Here is a 26,727-nt window from a genome sequence, read left to right as displayed (position 1 = left end):
AACTTTGTTTAGCCTTCCTGTTATCAGAAAGAATGGAAACTACAAATAATTTTTAGAATGCCCTAAAAAATATTTAATCCGATTCAAATGCTTGAAACTTAATTTCATCATTGAATATCTCAAGCTTAATGCGTCAACTGTGAAATGACAGCCTGCTGTGAACTGCAGTTCAACCCTCAAAAAGAACCAGAAACAAAACGGGTGTTGTGACATTTTTATTTTATATAAAATACATAAATAAAGCATCTGCGGGTGGCATCAGGAGCATGTGCATGTGTGCAGGAGACTCACACTCCAACCGGCATAGAAATCACCTCATAAAAAATATAAAGACATTGCAGTCAACTCATCTCTTCCCTGGACCAATACCTGCACTTTACACGGGTCACATGATCACAAGTTAAACTACAGTCATCAGAACTTGATTTGACAGAGCCGGACATTCCCTGTTTATGCGGTGGGTGATAAGTGTGATATGAAGGCGCTCAAATTATCTGAGGTCTTTAACCTGTTTGCTGTAAATGTACAGAGAAGCCTCCATCAGCGTCTCCCTACTGATTGCACATTGAAACAACAAAAAGATTCTTAATGCCTGACCTCTAGAAGCTGTCTTTGGCCAAATGCATCTTAAATTAGACTCAAAAAATAAAATGAGCAAATAACAGAATCTCCCAGAGCATTCATTCCCCTACTAGAGTCTGAGGGAAATAAAGAAAAAACAAAAAGGAGAGAGGGGAGAGCATAAAAATCTGAAGTGTTAAGCTGACGATCATTAGAAAAAATAGTTAAATCATAAACGAAAAAAAAAAAAAATTAGTTGGTGCCTTAAACTGCTTAAATAAGCTGAATGAACGGCACCTCCTCCCCTGAAGCCAGGTGAAAGCAGCACGATATGTAAGCAGATAACCCTTCCCTTACGTTTTTATAAATCCTCTGTACATTTTAAAAGATAATTCTCTTATTTAACAGCGTGTGGAAATAGAGTTCATAGAAAAAAAAAAACATTGCATTATTCTGCACTCATTCTCAGACTGTCTATCTCCAGAAAGGTTTGGGATGTTTGGCTGAAAGATGGAGGGCAGACAGGAAGCTCATGGTTTAAATAAAACCCAGCAGGGCGGCAGATTGATTGGGGGAGTTTGGCCTATGAGGGGGGAGTTTTGAAAGGCCCCCAGGCGTGGAAGCAGCGTGTGAAGCAGTGAGGCTCGTTTCCCTTCCTCACCAGGCGCAGCTTCCTCGGATGCTCAGAGTCTTTAGCCCGCATGTGCTGGATGTAAACCTGGAGACAGAGAAGTTAGTGAAAACTATATATACTCATCAGTACTTACTCGACTTTCAGGGGTCCCCGGTCTGTTACTTTCATGTAGAAATAGAAAATAAAAAACTTCAATGAAGGAACGAAAATAAAAACTGGAAGCTGGAAAAAAAGGATAGCGACCAGAAGAGAACATCAGGCAGAAAAATGACAAAAAGAGGACAGCGCAGATGCAATGAAAGGAAGTAGGGACAATAAAGCATAGAGGGACAAGAAAGGAAATGAATGAAGTCATACCTGAGGGACAAGGAAGAAAAAGAACCAAATAAGGGAAACAAGAAAACACATTCAAGCAAAGGACACAAGGTAGGAAGGAGTCCGGCTGGAAAATCTAAATGATGAAAAAAAACCAAAGAAAGGGAAGGAAGGAAAACAAATAAGAGGGTAGGAGGTATACAAGGAAGAATGAATCATTTGCATATACAGATGGATCAGTTAAATTAGCTGGATATGTTCTTTCAAAGAACACAAGATCTAAATTAATAATTTAACTCCAACATCTAAAATGCTCTAACTAATATTTGGCTAAGGCTCTTTGAAAAACCCCCACTGTTGTAAAAGTTAAAGATCAATAAAGAGGAAACAAACAGCATCATCACATTTAACTAATTGTAGTTGCTCAAGGCTCCATTTTAGGCCCCATTGTATTTATATCAATATATAGACATATATTTATATTTAACATCCATTCGGTGCGTTTATGGACCGATGGACATTACATCTCCTACCTTGCTAATATTACAACTAGTCTACTACATAACTGAGTCCGTGTCCAGAATTTAACTGCATCTTTTTCCAGGTAAGACAAAATCATTTATTAGATTTACTAAGATCTGAAAACATACAATAAAGGGCTTCCTGTTAAAACTACAGAGTATTAGTTAAACTGCAACAGTGTGTTTGGTGCCTCTGCATGTAGATCCGCCATGAACGGGAAAGTTACCTGACAGGCTTTGAGGCTGAGTTTGATCTCCACCTGGCTGGTCTGGGTGCCGACCCACATGTAAACCTGCGAGGAAATACGACCCAAAGAGCTTAGAAACCGTCACAAGTCATCAACCCGCTGACACGTCCGGACGAAGCTCTTTTACCTCCTTGCCGTTATCCAGCAACATGATGTCGTCGTCGGCCAAGTCGTCCTGGCAAAAGTCGGAGCACTTCTCCGACACGGAGAAATAACCCTTCTCATTGGAGCACCTGAGTGGAGGAAGAGGCAAAAACGGATCGTTAATCCCACAGAATGTTTTACTTTATGTCCAAAAGTCCTGACTGGATTAATGCAGCGCCGCACTCTCACCTGAAGAGCCGAGCATGTTTCATGTATTCTGCATCTTCGTCGTACTGTTTCTGGGATCCGATTCCAACCCAGAAGAAGTTCTCTGGCTCCTCCCCCTCGTTAATTACCTACAGAACGTTTTTATATCTTTCATTAACAAAATTCTAAGCAAGAAAAAGGTCCTATAATGTTTAACACTTAGAAAGTTAGTGGATTTTAAATGGAGATTATTTTAGGAACAGCTGAGACAAGATAGTCTCTGACCTGCTTGCTGTAGCTCTCATCAAACATGGTGTTCATGATGTCCTCGGCCAGCTTAGCCTCGTCCGGGTCGGCGGCCCGGCCCACCCAGGTGTAAACGATTCCCTGGTTGTCTGTGCTTTCAAACGGAACCTGCAGAGAAATACGTCCGAGTTGCAGCCCTTCCTTTCATCTAAAATGTTTTCATCACCAAGCATCCAAACCTTAAGTATGAAGCAGAACTCTGAGTTGAGATTGCTGGAATCGGTACCAATCTGGATGGTCCTGAGTGAAAAATGGAGAGAAGAACGCAATGATGTCATAGTCGTAGAGGCAAAGATAGACAGTGACAGTGGGGTAGGCTGGGTTTGACCATGGCGTACCTGGTGCACAGTGCGCTGCCATTGGTGCGTATGTGGTAGAGCGACGGCTGGACGTCAGTGCTCTGCTTCCGCTTCCCTTTGTGAATGATAAACTTCCTCTTAAAATGCGACAGGAATTTGAGGTTCTCCTGCTGCTGGGTCATCCGCACCACCTAAACCGTCAAAATACACCTGTTAATAATCTGTTCCAGCAGAAGAAACCAGAAAACAAATGAGCTGAAATCCTTCCTTGCCTTCAGCTTTCCAGGGAAAAGGCTCTCGAACTTCTTCTGCAGGGAGAAGGTGAAGGTGAGCCAGCCCATGTTGGACGCCTGCCTGCCCTGCCAGAAGTAAACCACACACTGGAAGTCCTCCTCAGGCTGTTTGTCCTCTTCGTCCTCGTCCCCCTTTCCTCCTCCTCCTCCACCTCCTCCGCCCTCCCCTTCCTTCTTCTCCTCATCCTCATACTCCACAGGAACCCAGTATCTAAAACAGTAAATAATCAGCCCGGAGATTAAGGCGAGGCAGCAAAGGCAGCACACGAATTTTTGGAGGTGATGATCTGAGTCTACCTGCAGAGGAAGACGTAGCAGTCCTGGGTGTAGAAGTGTCCAAACTCCTCCTCCGGAAGGCGAGTGAACTTCTTCCCCTCCAAAACAAATCCCTCCATGCCGTCCAGGTCCTCGTTCCACTCTTCCATCAGCTGCTCGGCCTAGAGATGGAGGAAGCAGAGAACTGTAGCAGGGATGTTTAGCAGAACAGCAGCGTGGGACGGAGCCAGCAGAGGGTTTACCTCAGTGAGGGGCATGGGGGGCTGGCGGGGGAGGAACAGGGCTGTGAGGTCAGCCTTCATCTGGTCCTTCTGCTCCGCATCCTTTTTCACCTGCGGATAAAATTAGCTTATTGTGATAAAAAATATATACTGCCACAGTTTATTACATTGATTACTTCTATAGATTATATCTGTTCAGCCACCCTGGTTCATTCATTAGTTTTACTTTAATGCTACGTTCACACCGCACATGTTTGAAGCAGCTGGTTTACGTGCAAAATCAATGGCGGATACGAAGAAGGTCCTGCAGCGTGTTTAGAGCAGCTGAAGCAGCGCTTCATGAGCTTCTGATGCACATGACGTGCTTCATAAGCAGCATTTGCTGGAGTTGCAAAAACGGAACTTTTTCTGCTGGATGCCTCACGTCAGCCGATCAGAGAAGCTGATCTGGGAGCTGGCAGGGAGACGGACACAGCACTGCCTAACAGACTATGATCACTCCTCTGAAACTCTTTAATATCTAAATTAACCTAAAATGTCGAAACCTGCCAGTGCATGCAGTTTGGACCTTTTAACATCTCCTTCCAGCCAACACGACCAGTAGCGGAAAAACCCCCCAATAGGCGACCTGGTAAGAGGCTGCTGTTGAAGGGGATTTTCAGCAACAGAGCACCACCGGTGTACAGGGGTTTTGTGCAGTTCCGACAGCAAAATAATAATTAAAGTCAGGACTGCAGAGAAAACATCTGTGAAGTCCGATGTGATGAACGGACTGCACAGATGTTTTCAGCTGGACTTTCTCAGTTAAAAACGTATTAAAACTACTTTTCCGGGGCATCAAAGATGCTCTTGAGGCGCTTCGGACCTTAATATGGACAGGCATCAAAATATCAAGCAGCAGGCGCGTTTTTTCTGCTTTGGTCTGAACGTAGCATTATCCTGCTCACGAACATGCCCTGAGCAGCAAAGGAGCCTCTGTAGCTTTATTTTTGGTGCTCGCCCACATTGAAGATCAGCAAAGTAAAGGTCTGACGGGCATTGGGAGGAGCTACTCACAGCTGTGGATGAAACTGGCTTTATGAGAGAACGCCATCATTGCAGCTGGTTTACATACGCCTTGGCACCAGGTCTGGATTCAGTGTTTTTTTTTTCTTTTTTTATATAAAAGGGGTCAGATATTAAAGGTTTTATTCTTTAATTCATGAATTTGGCTGTTGTTGTGGAACATTAGGCAACAAATGTCAGATTTTCTGAATGATTTGATATACTGATGGTGGTACCAGTGTACAGCTGCCTCGCCTCTGTCAGCGAGCCCCAGGGCAGCTGTGGCTACAATGTAGTTTGTCACCATTAGTGTGTGAGTTTGCACGAGAATGGATGAATGACTGAATGAATGTAGTGTAAAGCCCTTTGGTCAAGTCTCTTGACTTAAAAAAGTACTATAAAAAAGTATAGGCCATTTAACATGTCTTCCAACTCAAACGTCATATGCTTAAATGCTCATGACGCGCTATGCATTGCTGGATCTTTGGAGACGCATCAACCATAGACTTTGCATGTAAACTGGCTGCCTCTGCTGCTCATAACCAGATATGGGGACATCAGAGGAAACTTTAACAGCAGCTTTCTCTTTAAGTTGCAGTTATTCTGTACCTTAAATGTTGGATAAACATCAGGAGTCTATGCCCGAACTCTGCTGTAAAGTTCTTCAATAACCTGACAGGTATACTGTGTTCTTTGCTCTTTTTGTTGATTAATTTTTTCTGTTAAACATCTGAGGCCAGAAACCGAACCAACCAGAGTTTTTGAGTATAACATTTTATAAAGGTAGCCGATTGCCCTTGACTTTATTTATAGCCATCAAAGTCAGGGAGACTGATGCGGGTCACAGTTTTATTGTTGAAAAATATAAAAGTACATAAAAGTTTGTTTTTGTAAAGGAGAGAATGTTTCAACTTTGAGAATAAAACTGGGTGGTCTCTCACCTTGCCCTGCAGGTTATCATTTTGCTGCACAGTCTCAGCAGCTCTTGTGTAATCCACCTTCAAAACATCGTCCCAGTTCTTAAACTTTGATTTAAACACCTGTTGGATGAGGATGAAGAGAAGACCAGCATGTTAAGAGGTGCAGAAAATACCCCAACATCTAGAAAGTAGCAGGTGTGTGGCTGCAGCCTCTGGAGCAGAGGATCTCTCCACCTGACACTCTGTGCCCTCCAGGTTGCGTGTGACGCTGGCGTGTTTGGGTCTGTGCAGCATGGAGCAGAGCTCCTGACCCAGCTTTAAGGCTGCGGCTCGGACCAGACGAGGAGACTTCCTCCCGATCCAGATGAAGACGTCTGACCAGCAGTCCAGGATGTAGACACACTTAGTATCCAGCAGAGACTGTACCTGAGGAGAGAGGGGGCAAAAAAGGAGGTGAGACAAGACAGACACATGGGAGGACACTTGGGAAGAACCGATAAACGTACCAGTCTGAGGTCAGGCATGGTGTCTAGCTTGATCTTGCGATCTTTATGCTCCACAGACAGCTTATAGTTAATCTGAGGCAGCTCCAGGTAGCCCAGACCCAGGCCCACCTACAGGGAAGACCGGTTCTGTTAAACCCTGACAATCCATCAGAGAGACAACATTTCCAGCTGATCGTCTTACTTTGTAGAGTTTAGGTCTGACAGGGGAGAAATCATCTGGCACATGTTTCTTGATCTCTTCTGGTTGTCCTCCCAGAGCCTCCCAGAACCCTGGAGGCTCCTGGTTCTGCATCAGGGTCACTATCTCCGCCTTCCCTTTCCGTTCATTCTTATTGATCTTTTCAGCAAACAACCTGAAGGATTTCAACAACTTAGAACTTTGAACCCACAACAAGAACCCCCCCCTTCTTCTGACATGAGAGGCGACTTGAAGCAGTTTGCTACCTGGCCTTTGTGGTGCCGCCGAGCGTGGCATTGGCTCCTCTCCAGATGAAGATTTCCAGCCCCGTGTCCAACAGGAAGACGAAGCTGCAAGAATAAACAAAACAAAACAAAAAACTGAGTTTTCAATCACAGAAGGAATGGAGGAAAAGAATTGATAATATTCAGTTTGATCAGAGAGGTTGGAAAAAAAATAAATAAATAAAAATAATTCCGGTCACACTGTGGGGTGGGTGCCATTAGCGAAGGAAAAAAGCTCCAGTTTTTTCACACAGATATAAGAAGAAATGAATACGATAACTATAATCTATGATCTGGGGCTTATCCTTATTCTTATACTTTACAGTTTTGGTTTTTTGCACCAAACCTGTTTAGCTGGAATTGGAATTAAAAAATATATATAAACAAAATGATTTTCTGTTGAAAATGAGCCTTTTTAATCAAAATAAAAAATTATTTGATTTATTACAGGGTGAGATGGATGGAATTTTGGCAAGTTTAAAAAAGTACCTAATAATTATACAGTTTGTTTTATTAGACCAATGTCAGAGGAATCCTCTGTGCATGTGCTGCAGGGATATATATGCATATGGCACTTTGGGGGCGTGGCCTAAACACCCCGGACAGGAAGCATGCGATCGAGGAACAGCACCAATATTTCAGTAAAAGACATGCTAAACTATATTTTCTAAGACTTCATCTTTAGTTTCTTAAATTTTTGTTTTATTTACATACATGTTTTTTTTAAATAAGGGTCTTCGGGTTTGACCAGAAGCTGTTGTTATTACTCAGTCAGTAGTTATAAAGTCAGACACTGTCATCATTCTCTGCAATTAACTCTGTTTATGTGGTTAGATTATATTTTTATATATATATATATATATATATTTTTTATTTTATTTATTTTTTTTTTGTTGTTGCAATTACTGTGGTTTAAATCTTTTTTTTTTTGTTAACAGCTCTATTTTATCCCTTGAATTTCTCAAACCTACTTGGGAGTGTCGTTTAGAACCAAAATTGATCAGATAACCTGAAGTCTGAATGCAGCAGAGCAAAGTTTTCCATTCAATGCTCTGGAGCTTTTAAAAACTCTGCTGGGAAACATGTTAGGTATGAAAACGTTGGTGAAAGCCTTCAGTTAAACATTATTTCACTGTGTATTGAAATAATAAAAACATATATTGGATTCTGTTCTCTAAGATGTGGCGTCACCTTTCCTACTAATATAGAGATCATTTTTTTATGACAGAAAGATTAACATTGAATAAATGTTTTCCTCAGTAAACAGAAACTAGAGAACAGGATCGGCCGATCAGAGCTTCAGATCAAACATCTGTGATTCAGGTGAAGTGATTTAGAGCAGTCAGAGTGCTGAGACTTACCGAGGGTCGAGGGAAGAGCCCTTCACCGGCACAGACTCCAGTTTGATGTTCTTCTTGCCGTAGACTCTGTATAACCTGATGAATGGAGAAAAGATAAACATCAGGAGATATTTACCCAGATAGTGAAACACTCAGCTGAACAGCGGAGAATGATTGTTCTGAAAGGCTTCCACCCACCTGACGGTGTAATGCGTGTCCTCCACAGTGAAAAACCCACTGGATGTTCCTCCTTCAATGTAGGAGATCTCATCGTTAAACACCTGAACAGAGGACAAAAATCATCTGAATGCTGAGCTAACAGATATGCTACACAGGAAGCACTGCTGAGTCTGGTAAGGGAGAGCTGGGATGTAAGGATAACCCGACTGCCTGTTGTGGAAACGAGGAATCATGGAAAGAAATGAAACATTTCTCTGGAGATCTGGACCTGCTGCAGCAGCCGGTGGCTAAGGGACCCTGTACGGCATAGATGTTAATCCTGATGACTGAGTTATAAAAATGTGTGTTACTAAGAGGCTTGAATAGGGATACATTTGGAGAACTAAGCTCTAGTGGAGGACATTTGTTTTGGAGATAGTTGAAGATTTAATATCTGCCAACATAACTGTTCGTGTCTCTTCCCTGCCTGCTTAGCGTGTTTTCTTTCCCTGTCATTAAGGCTGATTGTTGTCGCTGAACGCTGTCAGAGTGTGTTGGCCGCCCGGTCAGTAGAACACAACTTATAGGCGGTGAAATAAAAAACACTCGGAGCAGCTTCAGGCTGTAGTCCGGCTGTCCGATGGATCGCTAGTTTACCAGACTCAAAAGTCTGCTGTTTTACAAAATCTCCAGAACCGACATTCTGTGAGGTAGCAGGGATAGTCAGAACCCCGCTTCCAAAACTGCCTCTTCTCTCCTTCCTATGGCTCGAGTAAAACGGTGAATGGGCTCCAAAGCAAAAGCAATGTGATTTAGATGCTTCAGTGTCAGGTCAGCTTCATCTTCCATCAAACCAAATGTTTTATGGTTGTGATGTGTCGCCGGTATTTCCAATGTATACAATTGCTACAGCTCGCGAAGACCAACCCTGTGACATCACCGTCTGAGGTACTGCAACATGGCGGTGCCCTTACCAAAAAAATTTAAAAACAAAGCTTCAGTTTATTTTTTTTCCTCCTTTATATTGTTCAGATTTCCAATATAGTTATTGATAATAGTAAGACACAAACTCATGAAGTTAGTTTGGTTGAACATTTAATTTCCCCTTTAAACGTGGCTCCGATTCTACTTACTGCGCTGAACTCCTCGCTCTCGTCTCCCATCTCCTCTCGAATGGTCCTGCACTCTGCTCCCAAGTAGTTTCTCAGGTTAACGGCATGGATGGCGGCGCCAGCTTTCTTGTCCAACGTCGCCTCCTGACCGATCCAGTAGAAGATCTGCCAGTTCAAGGCTCCGTTGTCGTCCAGGAAGGTCTACAAACAACATAGAAACCCCAGAAAAAACATCTTTACAGCGTCACCACTAATTTAATAAAAAAAAACAAAAAACATACTAATGGTAGTGAGTTGTTACCTTGAGGACGATGTAGCAGTCTGCTTCGTAGAACTTTCCATGTAAAACCTCATCTATCAGCTGGGGGACGAAGTTCTCGATCTGGAACACGGTTACTCCTGGGATCTGTTGAAGATGAAGCAGCATGTTTTAAACAAAACATCTGGCTTTAAAATACCAGGACCCAACAATAGATAAAATAATAATAATAAAGGAAACCTGCCTGTCCCACGTCCTCCAAGAAGAACTCGGAATAATCCAACTGGGGCTTCTCCAGGCTCTTATCCCACCGCCGCACTTTTAGGTCTCCATATTTCAAGTCCCCGTTTTCCTACAAAATCCATACCTTTTTTTGTTACATTGATTATTTTCTCACTCTGAACACAATGAGATAAAGGCCAAAGCATAGAATGAATAACAACTGATTTAAGGTATGAATCAATTTTAGGCTTTAAGGAGAATTCTCCATTTTAAAGTCACAGACTAGAATACTGCAGCAGCAAAAAATGGTTTCATCTATTTAGTGCCACTAACAACAGAGCACTATAGAGCAATCAGAGCAAAGAGAGCATAGAGGAGGATAATAATGAAAATCCTTTTTTAAACAGTAATGGATGTATGAATATCATTGAAACAGCAAATCTTTAAAGGGCATCTCAACAGAGGGTGAAAATCCAACAGATCACTGCTGGAGAGACTGGTTTCCTTAATCAAAACGTTTTAGTGGAAAGTTTAGTGGGAGGAAGCAGTGTACCATAGGTGCAGTTCTGCCAAAAACAACAAACAAAAAAAAAATTTAAAAAAAAAGAAAAAAAAAATGTTGTGGTTTTGATTCCATGCTGTGGTCTTGGTGCTTGTTTTCCTCCTGCTGGTTTCAGTCTTAACAGGAGGGAGTAGGAAGGGTAGAAGACAAAAGAAGGATTCAGGTTTCATTTTCCAGCAGGATTGCTGCTCACACAGCCGACGGCAGCAGGATCTCCTTTAATGACCACACTGCTTTCTGCTCCTTTGATTCACAGAGCTGACATGTTTATTACATGTAGAGAATTCTCCAGATTATGAGACACTAGGAACCAACGATGCAGACGAACTGAAGGTGACTATCAAAGCAACCTGAGGTTAGCCTGATCTCCTCCACACAACAGGAGTTATTTACACAGACTGCTGTGGAGATATTTTATGCTATTTGTTGTAAAAATCCTTTTAATTAGCATTTTGTAATTTTCTACTTCTCTGACTTTGGGGTTTTAACAGCTTCAAACCACAAACATCTGAAATGAACAGAAACAAAAACTGGGAATAAAACCCCTTTATAATAGAATTCAATTATATAACTGAAATCAACTTTAAATATTATCGTAGTTTTGTGAGAGAGGCAGTGTTTCTTCCAGTCGTTTGTTTTACCTCCATGTTTTTCTTCTCCTGAGCAACGTCACTCATGCCTTTCAGGACCTGCTTGGCCTGATCGTCCTGGGAACTGTCCTTCTTCCTCCTCAGCCTCATCTTCCTCGCCAGGTGGTCTCTGGGGCTGGCCCCTGAACAAAAAAGGGATTTGATTTTCACTCCTTAACACGAGCACAGTTTGACTTTAGGTGAAGAGAAATATCTGTTGGGGTGAAATGAATCCTCACAGACCTCCCCCTGCAGCAGCTACTGTGGCAGGAGAAGCTCCGGCCAGACGCAGCTGGTTCTGAAGGGAGAAGTCGATGTTGTACCACTCTGCTGCTCTGTCCACTGGCTTTGGTGGCATCACTAAGCTGGGGTTCTCCCTCACATCTAAGATCTATGGAAAGAAAAAGACACACAGGCTCTGGTATAAATGCATCATAGCATCATGTTCTTTTTCAAATAGCTACTTAGATTAAAAAAATAAAATAAAATGTGGCCCCTACCAATAACTTTCCATCAGCCTTTCAAAAGAATTATGATCCTAAAAAAAAAAAATACTGGACTATTCCACACAAACTGGGACATCTGGACACCCTGATAGATTATAAACTCCCCAGAAATAAACACATCCCATATTTTGATCAGTCCATGTCATGAACATCGGATTAAAAACTTGATATTTTATTTTGTCACAGCTATAAAGAGCTTCTGAAGACAATACAAGAACAACTTTATTAGGTTTTGCGTATTGTAGAACAGTGCATCATAACCTTCCCTCTGCTGGTTGATGAGGAAAAAACTTTGTCACCATGTGTTGTTTTCCCGTTTCTTTCTTGTCAAACAGGAGCATCTGAAATTAGAACATGAACCTAAACTAGGCGAAGTGTAGCGTCTGTACGCGTGTAATGTTGGTGTTCAATATAGTGTAAATAATTAAACTGTTTAAAACAAAATCCTTGTGGGTATGCAGGTTTGCTGCGATTACATGCTGTAACGCATCTGGATTCTTTTTCCTTTTGAGAACCAAAAAACTTTATAGTTCATTGAGACAAAACAACTTGTTAGAAAAAAAAAAANTTTTTTTTTTGTTGTTGCAATTACTGTGGTTTAAATCTTTTTTTTTTTGTTAACAGCTCTATTTTATCCCTTGAATTTCTCAAACCTACTTGGGAGTGTCGTTTAGAACCAAAATTGATCAGATAACCTGAAGTCTGAATGCAGCAGAGCAAAGTTTTCCATTCAATGCTCTGGAGCTTTTAAAAACTCTGCTGGGAAACATGTTAGGTATGAAAACGTTGGTGAAAGCCTTCAGTTAAACATTATTTCACTGTGTATTGAAATAATAAAAACATATATTGGATTCTGTTCTCTAAGATGTGGCGTCACCTTTCCTACTAATATAGAGATCATTTTTTTATGACAGAAAGATTAACATTGAATAAATGTTTTCCTCAGTAAACAGAAACTAGAGAACAGGATCGGCCGATCAGAGCTTCAGATCAAACATCTGTGATTCAGGTGAAGTGATTTAGAGCAGTCAGAGTGCTGAGACTTACCGAGGGTCGAGGGAAGAGCCCTTCACCGGCACAGACTCCAGTTTGATGTTCTTCTTGCCGTAGACTCTGTATAACCTGATGAATGGAGAAAAGATAAACATCAGGAGATATTTACCCAGATAGTGAAACACTCAGCTGAACAGCGGAGAATGATTGTTCTGAAAGGCTTCCACCCACCTGACGGTGTAATGCGTGTCCTCCACAGTGAAAAACCCACTGGATGTTCCTCCTTCAATGTAGGAGATCTCATCGTTAAACACCTGAACAGAGGACAAAAATCATCTGAATGCTGAGCTAACAGATATGCTACACAGGAAGCACTGCTGAGTCTGGTAAGGGAGAGCTGGGATGTAAGGATAACCCGACTGCCTGTTGTGGAAACAAGGAATCACGGAAAGAAATAAAACATTTCTCTGGAGATCTGGACCTGCTGCAGCAGCCGGTGGCTAAGGGACCCTGTACGGCATAGATGTTAATCCTGATGACTGAGTTATAAAAATGTGTGTTACTAAGAGGCTTGAATAGGGATACATTTGGAGAACTAAGCTCTAGTGGAGGACATTTGTTTTGGAGATAGTTGAAGATTTAATATCTGCCAACATAACTGTTCGTGTCTCTTCCCTGCCTGCTTAGCGTGTTTTCTTTCCCTGTCATTAAGGCTGATTGTTGTCGCTGAACGCTGTCAGAGTGTGTTGGCCGCCCGGTCAGTAGAACACAACTTATAGGCGGTGAAATAAAAAACACTCGGAGCAGCTTCAGGCTGTAGTCCGGCTGTCCGATGGATCGCTAGTTTACCAGACTCAAAAGTCTGCTGTTTTACAAAATCTCCAGAACCGACATTCTGTGAGGTAGCAGGGATAGTCAGAACCCCGCTTCCAAAACTGCCTCTTCTCTCCTTCCTATGGCTGGAGTAAAACGGTGAATGGGCTCCAAAGCAAAAGCAATGTGATTTAGATGCTTCAGTGTCAGGTCAGCTTCATCTTCCATCAAACCAAATGTTTTATGGTTGTGATGTGTCGCCGGTATTTCCAATGTATACAATTGCTACAGCTCGCGAAGACCAACCCTGTGACATCACCGTCTGAGGTACTGCAACATGGCGGTGCCCTTACCAAAAAAATTTAAAAACAAAGCTTCAGTTTATTAATTTTTTTCTCCTTTATATTGTTCAGATTTCCAATATAGTTATTGATAATAGTAAGACACAATCTCATGAATGAAGTTAGTTTGGTTGAACATTTAACTTCCCCTTTAAACGTGGCTCTGATTCTACTTACTGCGCTGAACTCCTCGCTCTCGTCTCCCATCTCCTCTCGAATGGTCCTGCACTCTGCTCCCAAGTAGTTTCTCAGGTTAACGGCATGGATGGCGGCGCCAGCTTTCTTGTCCAACGTCGCCTCCTGACCGATCCAGTAGAAGATCTGCCAGTTCAAGGCTCCGTTGTCGTCCAGGAAGGTCTACAAACAACATAGAAACCCCAGAAAAAACATCTTTACAGCGTCACCACTAATTTAATAAAAAAAAACAAAAAACATACTAATGGTAGTGAGTTGTTACCTTGAGGACGATGTAGCAGTCTGCTTCGTAGAACTTTCCATGTAAAACCTCATCTATCAGCTGGGGGACGAAGTTCTCGATCTGGAACACGGTTACTCCTGGGATCTGTTGAAGATGAAACAGCATGTTTTAAACAAAACATCTGGCTTTAAAATACCAGGACCCAACAATAGATAAAATAATAATAATAAAGGAAACCTGCCTGTCCCACGTCCTCCAAGAAGAACTCGGAATAATCCAACTGGGGCTTCTCCAGGCTCTTATCCCACCGCCGCACTTTTAGGTCTCCATATTTCAAGTCCCCGTTTTCCTACAAAATCCATACCTTTTTTTGTTACATTGATTATTTTCTCACTCTGAACACAATGAGATAAAGGCCAAAGCATAGAATGAATAACAACTGATTTAAGGTATGAATCAATTTTAGGCTTTAAGGAGAATTCTCCATTTTAAAGTCACAGACTAGAATACTGCAGCAGCAAAAAATGGTTTCATCTATTTAGTGCCACTAACAACAGAGCACTATAGAGCAATCAGAGCAAAGAGAGCATGGAGGAGGATAACAATGAAAATCCTTTTATAAACAGTAATGGATGTATGAATATCATTGAAACAGCAAATCTTTAAAGGGCATCTCAACAGAGGGTGAAAATCCAACAGATCACTGCTGGAGAGGCTGGTTTCCGTATCAAAACGTTTTAGTGGAAAGTTTAGTGGGAGGAAGCAGTGTACCATAGGTGCAGTTCTGCCAAAAACAACAAACAAAAAAAAAATTTAAAAAAAAAGAAAAAAAAAATGTTGTGGTTTTGATTCCATGCTGTGGTCTTGGTGCTTGTTTTCCTCCTGCTGGTTTCAGTCTTAACAGGAGGGAGTAGGAAGGGTAGAAGACAAAAGAAGGATTCAGGTTTCATTTTCCAGCAGGATTGCTGCTCACACAGCCGACGGCAGCAGGATCTCCTTTAATGACCACACTGCTTTCTGCTCCTTTGATTCACAGAGCTGACATGTTTATTACATGTAGAGAATTCTCCAGATTATGAGACACTAGGAACCAACGATGCAGACGAACTGAAGGTGACTATCAAAGCAACCTGAGGTTAGCCTGATCTCCTCCACACAACAGGAGTTATTTACACAGACTGCTGTGGAGATATTTTATGCTATTTGTTGTAAAAATCCTTTTAATTAGCATTTTGTAATTTTCTACTTCTCTGACTTTGGGGTTTTAACAGCTTCAAACCACAAACATCTGAAATGAACAGAAACAAAAACTGGGAATAAAACCCCTTTATAATAGAATTCAATTATATAACTGAAATCAACTTTAAATATTATCGTAGTTTTGTGAGAGAGGCAGTGTTTCTTCCAGTCGTTTGTTTTACCTCCATGTTTTTCTTCTCCTGAGCAACGTCACTCATGCCTTTCAGGACCTGCTTGGCCTGATCGTCCTGGGAACTGTCCTTCTTCCTCCTCAGCCTCATCTTCCTCGCCAGGTGGTCTCTGGGGCTGGCCCCTGAACAAAAAAGGGATTTGATTTTCACTCCTTAACACGAGCACAGTTTGACTTTAGGTGAAGAGAAATATCTGTTGGGGTGAAATGAATCCTCACAGACCTCCCCCTGCAGCAGCTACAGTGGCAGGAGAAGCTCCGGCCAGACGCAGCTGGTTCTGAAGGGAGAAGTCGATGTTGTACCACTCTGCTGCTCTGTCCACTGGCTTTGGTGGCATCACTAAGCTGGGGTTCTCCCTCACATCTAAGATCTATGGAAAGAAAAAGACACACAGGCTCTGGTATAAATGCATCATAGCATCATGTTCTTTTTCAAATAGCTACTTAGATTAAAAAAATAAAATAAAATGTGGCCCCTACCAATAACTTTCCATCAGCCTTTCAAAAGAATTATGATCCTAAAAAAAAAAAATACTGGACTATTCCACACAAACTGGGACATCTGGACACCCTGATAGATTATAAACTCCCCAGAAATAAACACATCCCATATTTTGATCAGTCCATGTCATGAACATCGGATTAAAAACTTGATATTTTATTTTGTCACAGCTATAAAGAGCTTCTGAAGACAATACAAGAACAACTTTATTAGGTTTTGCGTATTGTAGAACAGTGCATCATAACCTTCCCTCTGCTGGTTGATGAGGAAAAAACTTTGTCACCATGTGTTGTTTTCCCGTTTCTTTCTTGTCAAACAGGAGCATCTGAAATTAGAACATGAACCTAAACTAGGCGAAGTGTAGCGTCTGTACGCGTGTAATGTTGGTGTTCAATATAGTGTAAATAATTAAACTGTTTAAAACAAAATCCTTGTGGGTATGCAGGTTTGCTGCGATTACATGCTGTAACGCATCTGGATTCTTTTTCCTTTTGAGAACCAAAAAACTTTATAGTTCATTGAGACAAAACAACTTGTTAGAAAAAAAAAAAAAAAAAAAAAAAAATATATATATATATATATATATATATTTAAAAAGGTTAGCTTCTGTTTGGGACCAATAAATTGAATTTTGCCATTTTTTTTCCTAGACCAGAGGCAACAAAACCCTTAAAAAGATGAAAACCTATAAAGCTTCAGAGATGAATACTGCAATAAATCAGTAGTACAGTAAAATGTCCAAGATTATCTATTTATAAAGGACTTATATTGAAGACAATTATCAGAATTTTAAAATAATTTGCAGTTTTTGCATGAAAATAAATAAAACCTTTGCTATATTATTGAAAGTTGAGTCATCTATCATTTTTAGCTAAGGTTACTAAGATCCACCCAGAGAGTCACACAAAGCTTCTCAACTGCATGCAGCAGATCCGGAAAGTCCTAAAGAGTTTGAACGAGCTAGCAACAGTAAGGGTAAAAACAGAGATGCTATAACTGAGTTGATGAAGAAATGAAAATAAATATTTCTGAATGAAGCATCTGCTGCTTTACTGCTTTATTTAGCGATGCTAACTGCTTCAATATCCAAATATAGTAGCAGTTAACTCACATCAATACACAATGTTAGCTTTTCTCCAGTTGTAAAGGCATCATAAATGAATCAAACCCAAATGATGTACCTTTACTCATAAAGAGGCTCTAAATTTTGGAATTTCTAGGCCATAAATAACAGGGTTATACCTCCAGGTCGGGCAGGAAGTGGATGGTTTCAGGCAGCGTTACCAGGCGGTTCTTATTTAGGACCAACTTCTTCAGCTTGTCACATCTAAAAAACAAGAAGCCAAACGTTCAGAGAGAGTACAAATAATAATTCCAATGAATGCATGTCTTTGTCTGCAGTTTACCTGCAGAGGCCCTCAGGAATGAGCTCCAGGTTGTTGTTAGCAGCCATGAACTCGGTGAGGCTAGCTAGTTTGCTCACACCTGAAGGAAGCCCATCGAAGTCCAGTTTGTTGGAATTAACGTACAGCTTCTTCAGCTTGGACAGCTTGCAGATAGCAGACTGATTGGAGAAAATACAAACATTTCAAGATGGTTTGGTTTCCACAGGACTTTAAAAGAAGTGGCTGTCGTCCTTACGGGCAGCGAGGTGAGCTGGTTTCGACTCAGGTTCAGCGTCTCCAGCTGGGTCCACTGGTCGATGCAGAGGGAGAGTTCGGTGATCTGATTGCTGCTCAGGTTGAGTCTCTTCAGGCTGCTCAGGGAGTACAGGCACTCTGGGACCCGGGTCAGGTCGTTACAGGACAGATCCACATCTGATGGAGAGAAAGAAACTAGTGAGGAAGGAGCAGAACCTGAAGATGTAATTCCACAACCTGGAATGAAGCTTCTCCTATACTTTAAGGTACATCCAGAAATACCATTTCCATACAAGTAGCTTTAGCATAAAAACAGCTCGTTTATTGGTTACCTGCTAAGTTAGTCAGTCCCTCCAGGCTGGTGGGCATGTTGCTCTGCGTCCTCTGGGTGTTCCTCAGGTGAAGCGTCTGTAAAGCAACCATGGCTGGCAGCTGCCTGCTCAGAAACACACACCAGAGCAGCTTAGGCTCGAGGTCAAAACACAGGCTGACCGTCTACGAGCATCAGAATAAGAAACAGCAGTGAGGCTGTGTTTTACCGCAGCTGTGCGTGCATCAGCGGGTTGTTGTTCAGAATAAGGGTCTGCAGGTGCACTAGGCGTCTCATCTGGGGTGGCAGGCTGTCCAGCTTGTTGTCGCTCAGGTCCAGGTACAGCAGGTCTGTGAGGTTGATGAACAGCTGGTTGGGGATGGAATCGATGCTGTTGTGACTCAGATTCAACACCAGCATGTTCCTGCTGTTCTCCAGGTCCCTGGGAATCTCAGTCAACTGATTGTAGCTCAGATCCTACAGGGGAGAATAAAGAGCAATTACCCATTTGGAAAGCAATAGAAATACCAGTACAGGTTCCATTTGCTGCTATGGTTTCTCACCAGCACAGAGAGGTCCTCTAGCTGAAAGATGTCATCTGGGACTCCAGAGTTTTTAAGGCTGTTGGCTCTGGCTACCACTGCCTACAGCAAAGAAGTGGTAGAAAACATGTCAGAAAGAGACGACAATCGGCCCAAACAGAAACAGGGGAAACAAACAAGACTGGTCTTTGACCCCATTTTCTTAAACCATAGCAAGGTGTTAGTCTGGTTTAGTTACCCGCAGGTTTGGTAAGCTGGAGAGATCGCCATGTAAGGTGGTCAGACTGTTGTGACTCACTGAAAGATGCTCCTGAGGACAGAAAAATAACAGGTTTTATTATATCTTCAAGATATGAGGTCAGCCCATATATCACTCTAAAGCTGCAAAAAATGTGTTCAGATAGAAAACAATCTATCTGAACAGCTGGTTAGGATTCTGGTGATTATGCAACATGGACAAAGAAAGATATTTAAACGACAACTCTACCGTTTTATCTTTTTTTGACTTTCAACAGCACTTAAAGTATTTAAAATGTTAAATATAACAGGCATGTCTAGTTGTCCTACTCATAATTTTATGCTATGAGTTCTAATATCAAATTAGCATTTAATTTAATATCCTTCAAATGTCACTACAGATCAAGAAAAGAAAGCTTAGGAATAATATCTTCATTGTTTCTGGCTTACTTTGGTTCTTCCAGGTGTATTAAGAAACCCAATGATTCTGTTTTATGGCAAACCATCAATGCATTCAATCACACCTATTGATGTCCACATGGAAACAATAAAACAACTTATTTAAACACCAAAAAGTAATAAGTTCAACTATTGTGCCACTTATGGGGTTTTAAAAATATTATCAATTATTATTTTTTTAATCTTATAGATCTTCAGGTCAACAAATACAGTCATGGTCAAAAGTATTGAGAACAACACAAACATTATATTTTCTCATGACCTGCTCCCCTCTGGTTTTCATGTGTGTATGTCAGATGTTGTCATCTCATACAGAAATACAACTGCAATCTTATTATGAGTAACAAAAGCTTTTAATGACAGAATGAGCTACATGCAGAAAGTCAATATTTGCAGTGTTGACCCCTCTTCTTCAGGACCTCTGCAATTCTCCCTGGCATGCTCTCAATCAACCTTTGGACCAAACCCCAACTGACAGCAATCCATTCTTGCATAATCAATGCTTGCATTTTGTCAGAATTCCTAGGTTTTCGTTTGTCCACCCGTCTCCTTATGGTTGACATCAAATTTTCAATGGGATTAAGGTCAGGGGAGTTTCCAGGCCATGGACCCGAAATCCTCTATGTTTTGTTCCCTGAGCCAGTTAGATATCACCTTTGCTTTATGGCAAGGTGCTCCATCATGCTGGAAAAGGCATTGTTCATCACCAAACTGCTCTTGGACAATTGGGAGAAGTTGCTCTCGGAGACATTCTGGTACCATTCTTTATTGATGGCTGTGTTTTTAGGTAAGACTGTGAGACAGCCAACTCCCTTGGCTGAGAAGCAACCCAACACATGAATGGTTTCAGGATGCTTTACAGTTGGCATGAGACAAGACTGGTGGTAGCGCTCACCTCGTCTTCTCCAAACAAGCCGTTTTCCAGATGTCCCAAACAATCGGAAAGGGGATTTATCAGAGAAAGTGGCTTTACCCCAGTCCTCAGCAGTCCACTCCCTCCACCTTTTGTAGAATATCAGTCTGTCCCTGATGTTTTTCCTGAAGAGAAGTGGCTTCTTTGCTGCCCTTCTTGAGACCAGGCCTTGCTCCAAGAGTCTCTGCCTCACAGCGCGTGCAGATGCACTCACACCTGCCTGCTGCCAGTCCTGAGCAAGCTCTGCACTGCTGGTAGCCCGATCCTGCAGCTGAAACACCTTTAAGAGACGGTCCTGGCGCTTGCTGGTCTTTCTTGGGCGCCCTGGAGCCTTTTTGGCAACAATGGAACCTCTCTCCTTGAAGTACTTGCTGATGCAATAGATTGTTGACTGAGGTGCAATCTTTCTAGCTGTGATTCTCTTTCCTGTTAGGCCATTTTTGTGCAGTGCAATGATGACTGCACGTGTTTCTTTAGAGATAACCATGGTTCTCAAGAAAAACAATGATGCCAAGCACCAGCCTCTTTTTAAAGTGGTGTCATTCTTACTTAATCATGACAGATTGATCTCCAGTCCTGTCCTCATCACCACCCACACCTGTTAATGGAGCAATCACTGAAACAATGTCAGCTGGTCCTTTTAAGGCAGGGCTGCAATGATGTTGAAATGTGTTTTGGGGGATAAAGTTCCTTTTCTAGGCAAATATTGACTTTGCAATTGATTGCTGTTACGCTGATCACTCTTTATAACATTCTGGAGTTTATGCAAATTGCCATTATAAAAACTGAAGCAGTAGACTTTGTAAATATTAACATTTGAATCATTCTCAAAACTTTTGGCCATGACTGTAGATCGTCTGCATAGAGTGCAAGCATTGGTAAACTTCCTAAATAGAAGCTAATCTCTCTTGACCCTGATTCATTTCCCATTTCTCCAAATCTTTAAAATCCTTTATATGTGTATAAAACAGGTTTTCATGTCAAGTGCAGTTTATAAAATTATGACTTCGTATGTTAGTAAACCCATTTTAACCTTTACTTTATCTGCTAACAGGTGGTGGTTCCTGATAAACGTAACAATAAGCTTGCAGGATACTCTGAATATATGCAATGATGATCTCAAGAGACCTTAGTGACACTGTTCAAAAAGCCAGAAACATCCTGGCTGACCTAAACTGTTGATCCAAGTCTTTATTATGATTGCTAGTGAAGATTCTCAGTCATCCAGGTCATAGACATTCCAAAAAAGTTTAAAAAACAATCCACTATGGAAGAACATGTCTGCAAAAGACCAGAACTGAGTATGTAAAGAAATTATTGATTTAAGCAGCTAAAAGCATCTGCTTTGTGAGATCAAGAAAAATACTTCACCCTCACAGGCAGTGCTTTAGTGAAATCACCGCCTGTCTTTGCATCTGCATACCATGAAACAGGACTGATATAATTTTACAACCACAAACCTTAGTGCATTTCATGAGGATTTCCAAAAAAAAAAAACAAGCACTGAATCATGCACTCCTTTGCCATACACTTGCTTCCAGTCGCCTTTACCTCAAAGCCTCTTGATAAAATTCAGTGCCACCAGACGCTATCAGAGGTCCGCAAATATTATAGGCTGCATCTTCTCAACCGTATATAAATAGTAGAAAACTAACTGTGGTGGCAGCATTATGCTGTGGGATTTATCAGCAAGGTAACAGAAGCTGGTCACAGTTGATGGGAAGAAGAAGGGAACTAAATACAAGAAGTTTGTGGAAAAATAATTGTTGAAGGCTTCTAGAATTTTTTGTGTTTTTTTTCATTATTTAAAAGATTATACAAATAAAAAAAACAAAACATGTTTCTTTTTCCTACCACTTCCAAGTAATTAACTTGTTTTTTAAGGTCCTGTGTATACAATCTAATCTTAGTGTATTATAGAGCAAATGACTGTAACAACAAAATATGGACAAAGGATTGCAGAAATATTGAATTGATCAAGTAATCACTGATTAAAAAGAAAAAGATCCCTCCTTCTGACCGCATCAGTAGAGCCCTTAAAAGCTCTTCACTGAACATGAGTCTAATTAAATATTTAAAACAGCATCTCTGCAGATATGCTCATTGTGTATTCTAAGCATAACATAACCGCATTAAGCTGCTAGAGTAGAAAGGGAGGAAAGGGCTCCAAAAATGACTATTTCCACCCCCTGTACTGAGCTTTGAAGGATGAGGGCAGGGGGAGAAAAAGTTGGATGTTATAATTTCTTCATTATATGCAATAAAAACACCAAAAAAATGTCTCATGGCTTTTAACATCAGGTGAAAACTATGGATCTTTCAAACTCAAGGCTTCTTGATTCTCTCTATAGAGCAGGGGCCCAAAATCATTGAATGTTATTCTAAGCCTTTACTGATAATAAACATGATGACAAAACTAACAACAGAAAGTCAAAGGTATGCTAGAAATGCAAACAGAGATGGCACTACATACATGTACAGAAAATGATTCTGCTCATTATACTCCTGTTAATCAGGCTAAGATACACCTGTACACACAGCTGATAGTCTGGGTCACCAGACTATTTCACTGTTTGTTTGTTTTTAGTTGGAAATCGAAAAGTTATGGATACCCTGCTGTGGAGGAACAAAGAAATGACAACCTCTCCTTCAAAGTAAGGGCACATACTTAAAATCTCCACAGTCACAGTGAGAGAGGTCCAACAGGATTTATACCAAGAACTTTCTGACTGGTAGACCAAAACACCAAGCCCTATTACAGAGAATTCATACATGAACCAATGTTATATCAACTCTTTGTTGTGATTTGGCATAAAAGTTAAATAACTTACCAGCTTCTGGAGAGAGGACAGCTCCTCTGGGAGGTAACAGAGTCCTGTCCTGTTCAGCTTCAGCCATCGCAGGCTGCTCATAGACTTGACATCCTCAGGGAAGTATCCTCCCTGCAGAGACAGTAAATAAGGAGAGCAACAGAGAACTGAGTAATTAACCTGGGCTTAGTTGTTAAAACTGTTCAGTTTAACAAACAGAAATTTCAGAACATCATACTTTAATCTTGATCAGACAGGATTAAGGAAATCAGGCTTAATCCTTAATGTGTTGACAATACAAAGGTAAAATAAAGTTTAAACAGCTGATTGTTACAAGGGTTATCTAACGCTGCTCACTAACAAGGGTTGTGGATTTCCATGTGAAGGCAGACTATTGAGCAAAAATTCAAAATAAGTATTTAATTGTCAGAGTGCATTATCTGATCCCAAAACAAAACAGAAATAGAAACGGTAAGCAGAGCAGTTAGATGTTTTATGTGGTGGGATACTGGGTTTGGATAGAACTTAGGGGGAGTTTGGAACCAAAAACTCTTTACAGAAACTTTAAATCCTTCAGTTTTCTGAGGGAGGGCTGTGGATTAAAACCTTCAGCTCACAGGTGTGAGTTCTGCTCTGTCATTATCACTGACCTGATGGTTTTTAATCACATGCAACAGCTATCATCCCCAGTCCTGGTCACTAACTATTTTGGCCCAGAGAATCTGGTGTTATGGACCCAAGTATTTCATGTTGGACTGATATTCCATCTCCAAAGAAGAGCTTTTTCTTTTGTTTTTTAATCAAGTCAAGCTATAATGAGATCTAAAATCCTGTATCTGATCAGCTAAAACACTTCTGTAGTCTTCACTAAGACGGTTAGGAGATGAAACTTGGAGAGACTTTGAGGTCCAGTTAATCTGCCGCTGATAGGATGTCTCTAATCTGTGTGCCAGATTTCCTCTCTAATGTGGTTTATTTGGATTTAGGATGATTATCAGATTATTTACAATAAATGCACCTAAATCAAACAGGGATAATGTTTTATTTTTTTTTAAACCAGACATTATTCACACCCCCCGCATCTCATTCAACCTGCATATTCCCATAACTCGTCATGTGTGTCAATTAAGGCAAAAATCCTCAAAGCTCCAAATTAAAATTCCTTAATTTGAGCATGAAATATTTAGTTTTAGCAAATATTTTAATAGGTGTATTCATCTAAATAATCCATAACCTATGGCTCACAATAATCTCAAATTTACAAAATATGGTTAAAAGAAGTCGTCTCACTTTGTGAGGATATCTTGCAATGTGATTGTTTTTCAAATTCTTCAACAGAACGGCAAACACAATATTTTAGAGAATAACCAATCCAACTGTAATGTTGCATTAAACCAGCTGAGTTGATGCTTTTAGATCTAAAATAAGAAAGCCTAAGCAATAAAAATTATAATAAAGGAACCCTGAGGTGAAAAGAAAACAAAACACTTCTTCACATTTACCAAACAGCATCCTGAGGAGCCCAAAAAAATTAAGATAATCATTGGAGGAAACAGTCAAACATGGTGGTGGCAGTGTGATGATCTGGGCCAGCTTTTTGTGCTTTGATATTTTTCTACAGTTTGAAAAAAAAAAATCTGTTCTTTAGCAGATAATCCTGGATATGTCCAGCCATCAGTTGTTGAAATTGGGCTGAAAGTACTTTTGGATTATCAGGCAAAACAAACAAGTTCACATCTTCATAGCTTTAAAGAATTAGGGCTCTGGTTCACACTTTTTCAACAAACATTTCTAAAAACCTTCTAACTTTTTGGCGACCTTTGACGTGGTGAACCTTAAAGCTCACAGAATGAGGTGTGAAGGAATCGTGATATTTTGACCAACCCCTTTTACTAAAAAAAAAAAAAACAAGTCAGGACAAACAGTAGCCATGACAACACTGGTTGATTTCAATCACTCAACCTGCTCCTCAAAGTTCAACAAACTATACGATGTTATCTAAGATATGTCTAAATCTGCCCCAGTTTGACTGCAGTTAAAAAAAAATGTATTGATGCGTAACATGGGACCCTGAACTAAAGGCAGCTAAAGTTAGCTAAAAGTAAAGCTAAATTAGCAGGGTGACGTGATGGTGGAAGCAGCTACTTTGACCAAAACTACATTCAACCAGAGGCTAAAAGAAAGCTTTACACAGGTTATTAATCAAAACACAGTTTAGAGAAAATAACAACTACGAAGCCAAAGGTGACCGACATAGGACGGCTACTTTGTCATTTTGACAACTGGCTAACGCCCAATGCTCCCAACGTTCATCTACAGCTTCTGTTTTAGCCATTTGTTACCAATTCTTAGGTCTAGCTAAAAAAGCGGGTAAACAATCACCGATATAAAGCTAATTAAAATTAATCAGATATCCTTACTTTAAAGTCGTTTCCACTGAGATCTACCCCCCTGATGAAGGGAAGAACTCCGGTGGCAGCCATTTCTGACTAGCTGATGTCAGCTCCTCCACCCTTAACTGTCTATTTTGGTAGGAAAGGAAAGAGGGTTGTGGCTATTCTTCTTTCTGGTTTTGGCATCGTCTGAGGACCGCTCATTACTGCTCCAAGCGGTAAGGAGGTTCGGTGTTTAATAGATTCCGGTGACGGTGTCAATGAGCCCCCTAGTGGCAGGGTAATGAACATAATTTAAACTTCGAAAACTTAGACAACTCGTATCGTCATTTAGAGAACAAACTGTCTCATAACATAGAGCATACATGTGCCAAATTATATTTTAAACCCATTTAAAAAAAAGTGTTACAGCTTAATTTATCAGTTTTATTGAAGTTTTAATTCTGAATTAATTAAAACCAGTAATTTTCATTTAAAATAAGTCAAAGATATGCAATATGCCTGAATATAAATGTATATTACCTAATGTTCCAAATGTTTTGTTTTTTTTTACTTTTGGGTAAATAAAACCAACATTATCAAACCAGAATTACAGATTTTTATTAGGAACAAAACAAAATCCTAGCTAAGCTAAATGACCAGGACATATAATTTCATTCAGTGCAGAACCACAAGTAGCTCTATGATTCTGCAACTTTCTTAACATATTTTAACTGATAAACTATTTCACTGTTTTTTTTTTTGTTTCATACTTTTCTGGACCCACACTTATGGAGGACCAGTCCTGCCATAAATGTAATCCATTGTTGAAATAATAGATTGAAATTGACATTAGTGAGTCATTAGGTGCAACATACTGATAAAAATGAGAAATGTAGGTAAAGACGGATACATTACTTAGATATAAATATACATATAATTTATTTTAACTGTTCTATTTTATCTCTGCTCTTTTATTCTTACAGCATTCCGGTAAAAAGCAAATGACCGAATCTTAATTGTTTCAATAAAGAATAGGAAAGACAGAGATAGAATTTTGAACAATTTGGATGGCGTGGAAAGATGAGTTTCTGTTTTATTTTAAGTATCTTAAAATGTTAATAGAGCCCCTCAAACTAAATGTGTCTCTTTAATATCAGAATATATATTATTACAAATTCTGACTTTAATCTCAGAGTTCTGACTTTTTTCTCAGAATTCTGACTTTAATTTCAGAGTTCTGAATTTTTTCTCAGAATTCT

The 26,727-nt window shown here is 40.5% G+C and overlaps 1 protein-coding gene across 2 annotated transcripts; it reads right to left on the bottom strand.

Annotated features, from left to right (window-relative positions):
- Window positions 1-206: 206 nt before the first annotated feature.
- Window positions 207-25,645, bottom strand: flii (flightless I actin binding protein). Of its 2 annotated transcripts, XM_015388656.1 has the most exons (32): window positions 25,514-25,645; window positions 23,115-23,225; window positions 18,913-18,984; window positions 18,696-18,776; window positions 18,362-18,609; window positions 18,155-18,258; window positions 17,824-17,999; window positions 17,589-17,746; window positions 17,425-17,509; window positions 15,904-16,051; window positions 15,721-15,723; window positions 11,193-11,323; window positions 10,012-10,119; window positions 9,810-9,914; window positions 9,530-9,709; window positions 8,436-8,518; window positions 8,259-8,333; window positions 6,880-6,963; window positions 6,617-6,788; window positions 6,436-6,543; window positions 6,164-6,355; window positions 5,951-6,049; window positions 3,987-4,076; window positions 3,766-3,905; window positions 3,448-3,679; window positions 3,215-3,366; window positions 3,056-3,116; window positions 2,856-2,984; window positions 2,613-2,719; window positions 2,407-2,512; window positions 2,259-2,324; window positions 207-1,279 (listed from the first exon to the last, which is right to left on the bottom strand). In XM_015388656.1, exons 1-32 carry the CDS (start codon window positions 25,574-25,576, stop codon window positions 1,145-1,147), a joined length of 3,804 nt encoding a protein of 1,267 aa, XP_015244142.1. In that variant the 5' UTR covers window positions 25,577-25,645; the 3' UTR covers window positions 207-1,144. The 2 variants fall into 2 exon arrangements, with proteins under 2 accessions (XP_015244142.1, XP_015244141.1); XM_015388655.1 differs by lacking the exons at window positions 8,259-8,333; window positions 8,436-8,518; window positions 9,530-9,709; ... (1 more) ...; window positions 10,012-10,119; window positions 11,193-11,323 and adding exons at window positions 12,734-12,808; window positions 12,911-12,993; window positions 14,011-14,190; window positions 14,291-14,395; window positions 14,493-14,600 and having other exon boundaries at window positions 15,673-15,803.
- Window positions 25,646-26,727: the final 1,082 nt, after the last annotated feature.

The sequence above is a fragment of the Cyprinodon variegatus genome, unplaced genomic scaffold (genome assembly GCF_000732505.1).
Source record: "Cyprinodon variegatus isolate N-32 unplaced genomic scaffold, C_variegatus-1.0 Scaffold431, whole genome shotgun sequence".
NCBI classification, from domain to species: Eukaryota; Metazoa; Chordata; class Actinopteri; order Cyprinodontiformes; family Cyprinodontidae; genus Cyprinodon; species Cyprinodon variegatus.
This window is presented reverse-complemented; position numbering and strand designations above follow the sequence as displayed.

Bases quoted from the DNA above. Each gene is read 5' to 3' on its own strand.
- flii (XM_015388656.1), bottom strand. From the start codon at position 25,576: ATGGCTGCCACCGGAGTTCTTCCCTTCATCAGGGGGGTAGATCTCAGT. The intron at 8,334-8,435 runs GTGGGTGGAAGC...TCCATTCATCAG, and splicing joins GACACGCATTACACCGTCAG to GTTATACAGAGTCTACGGCA. The intron at 6,964-8,258 runs GTAAGTCTCAGC...TTATTCTTGCAG, and splicing joins GGCTCTTCCCTCGACCCTCG to CTTCGTCTTCCTGTTGGACA.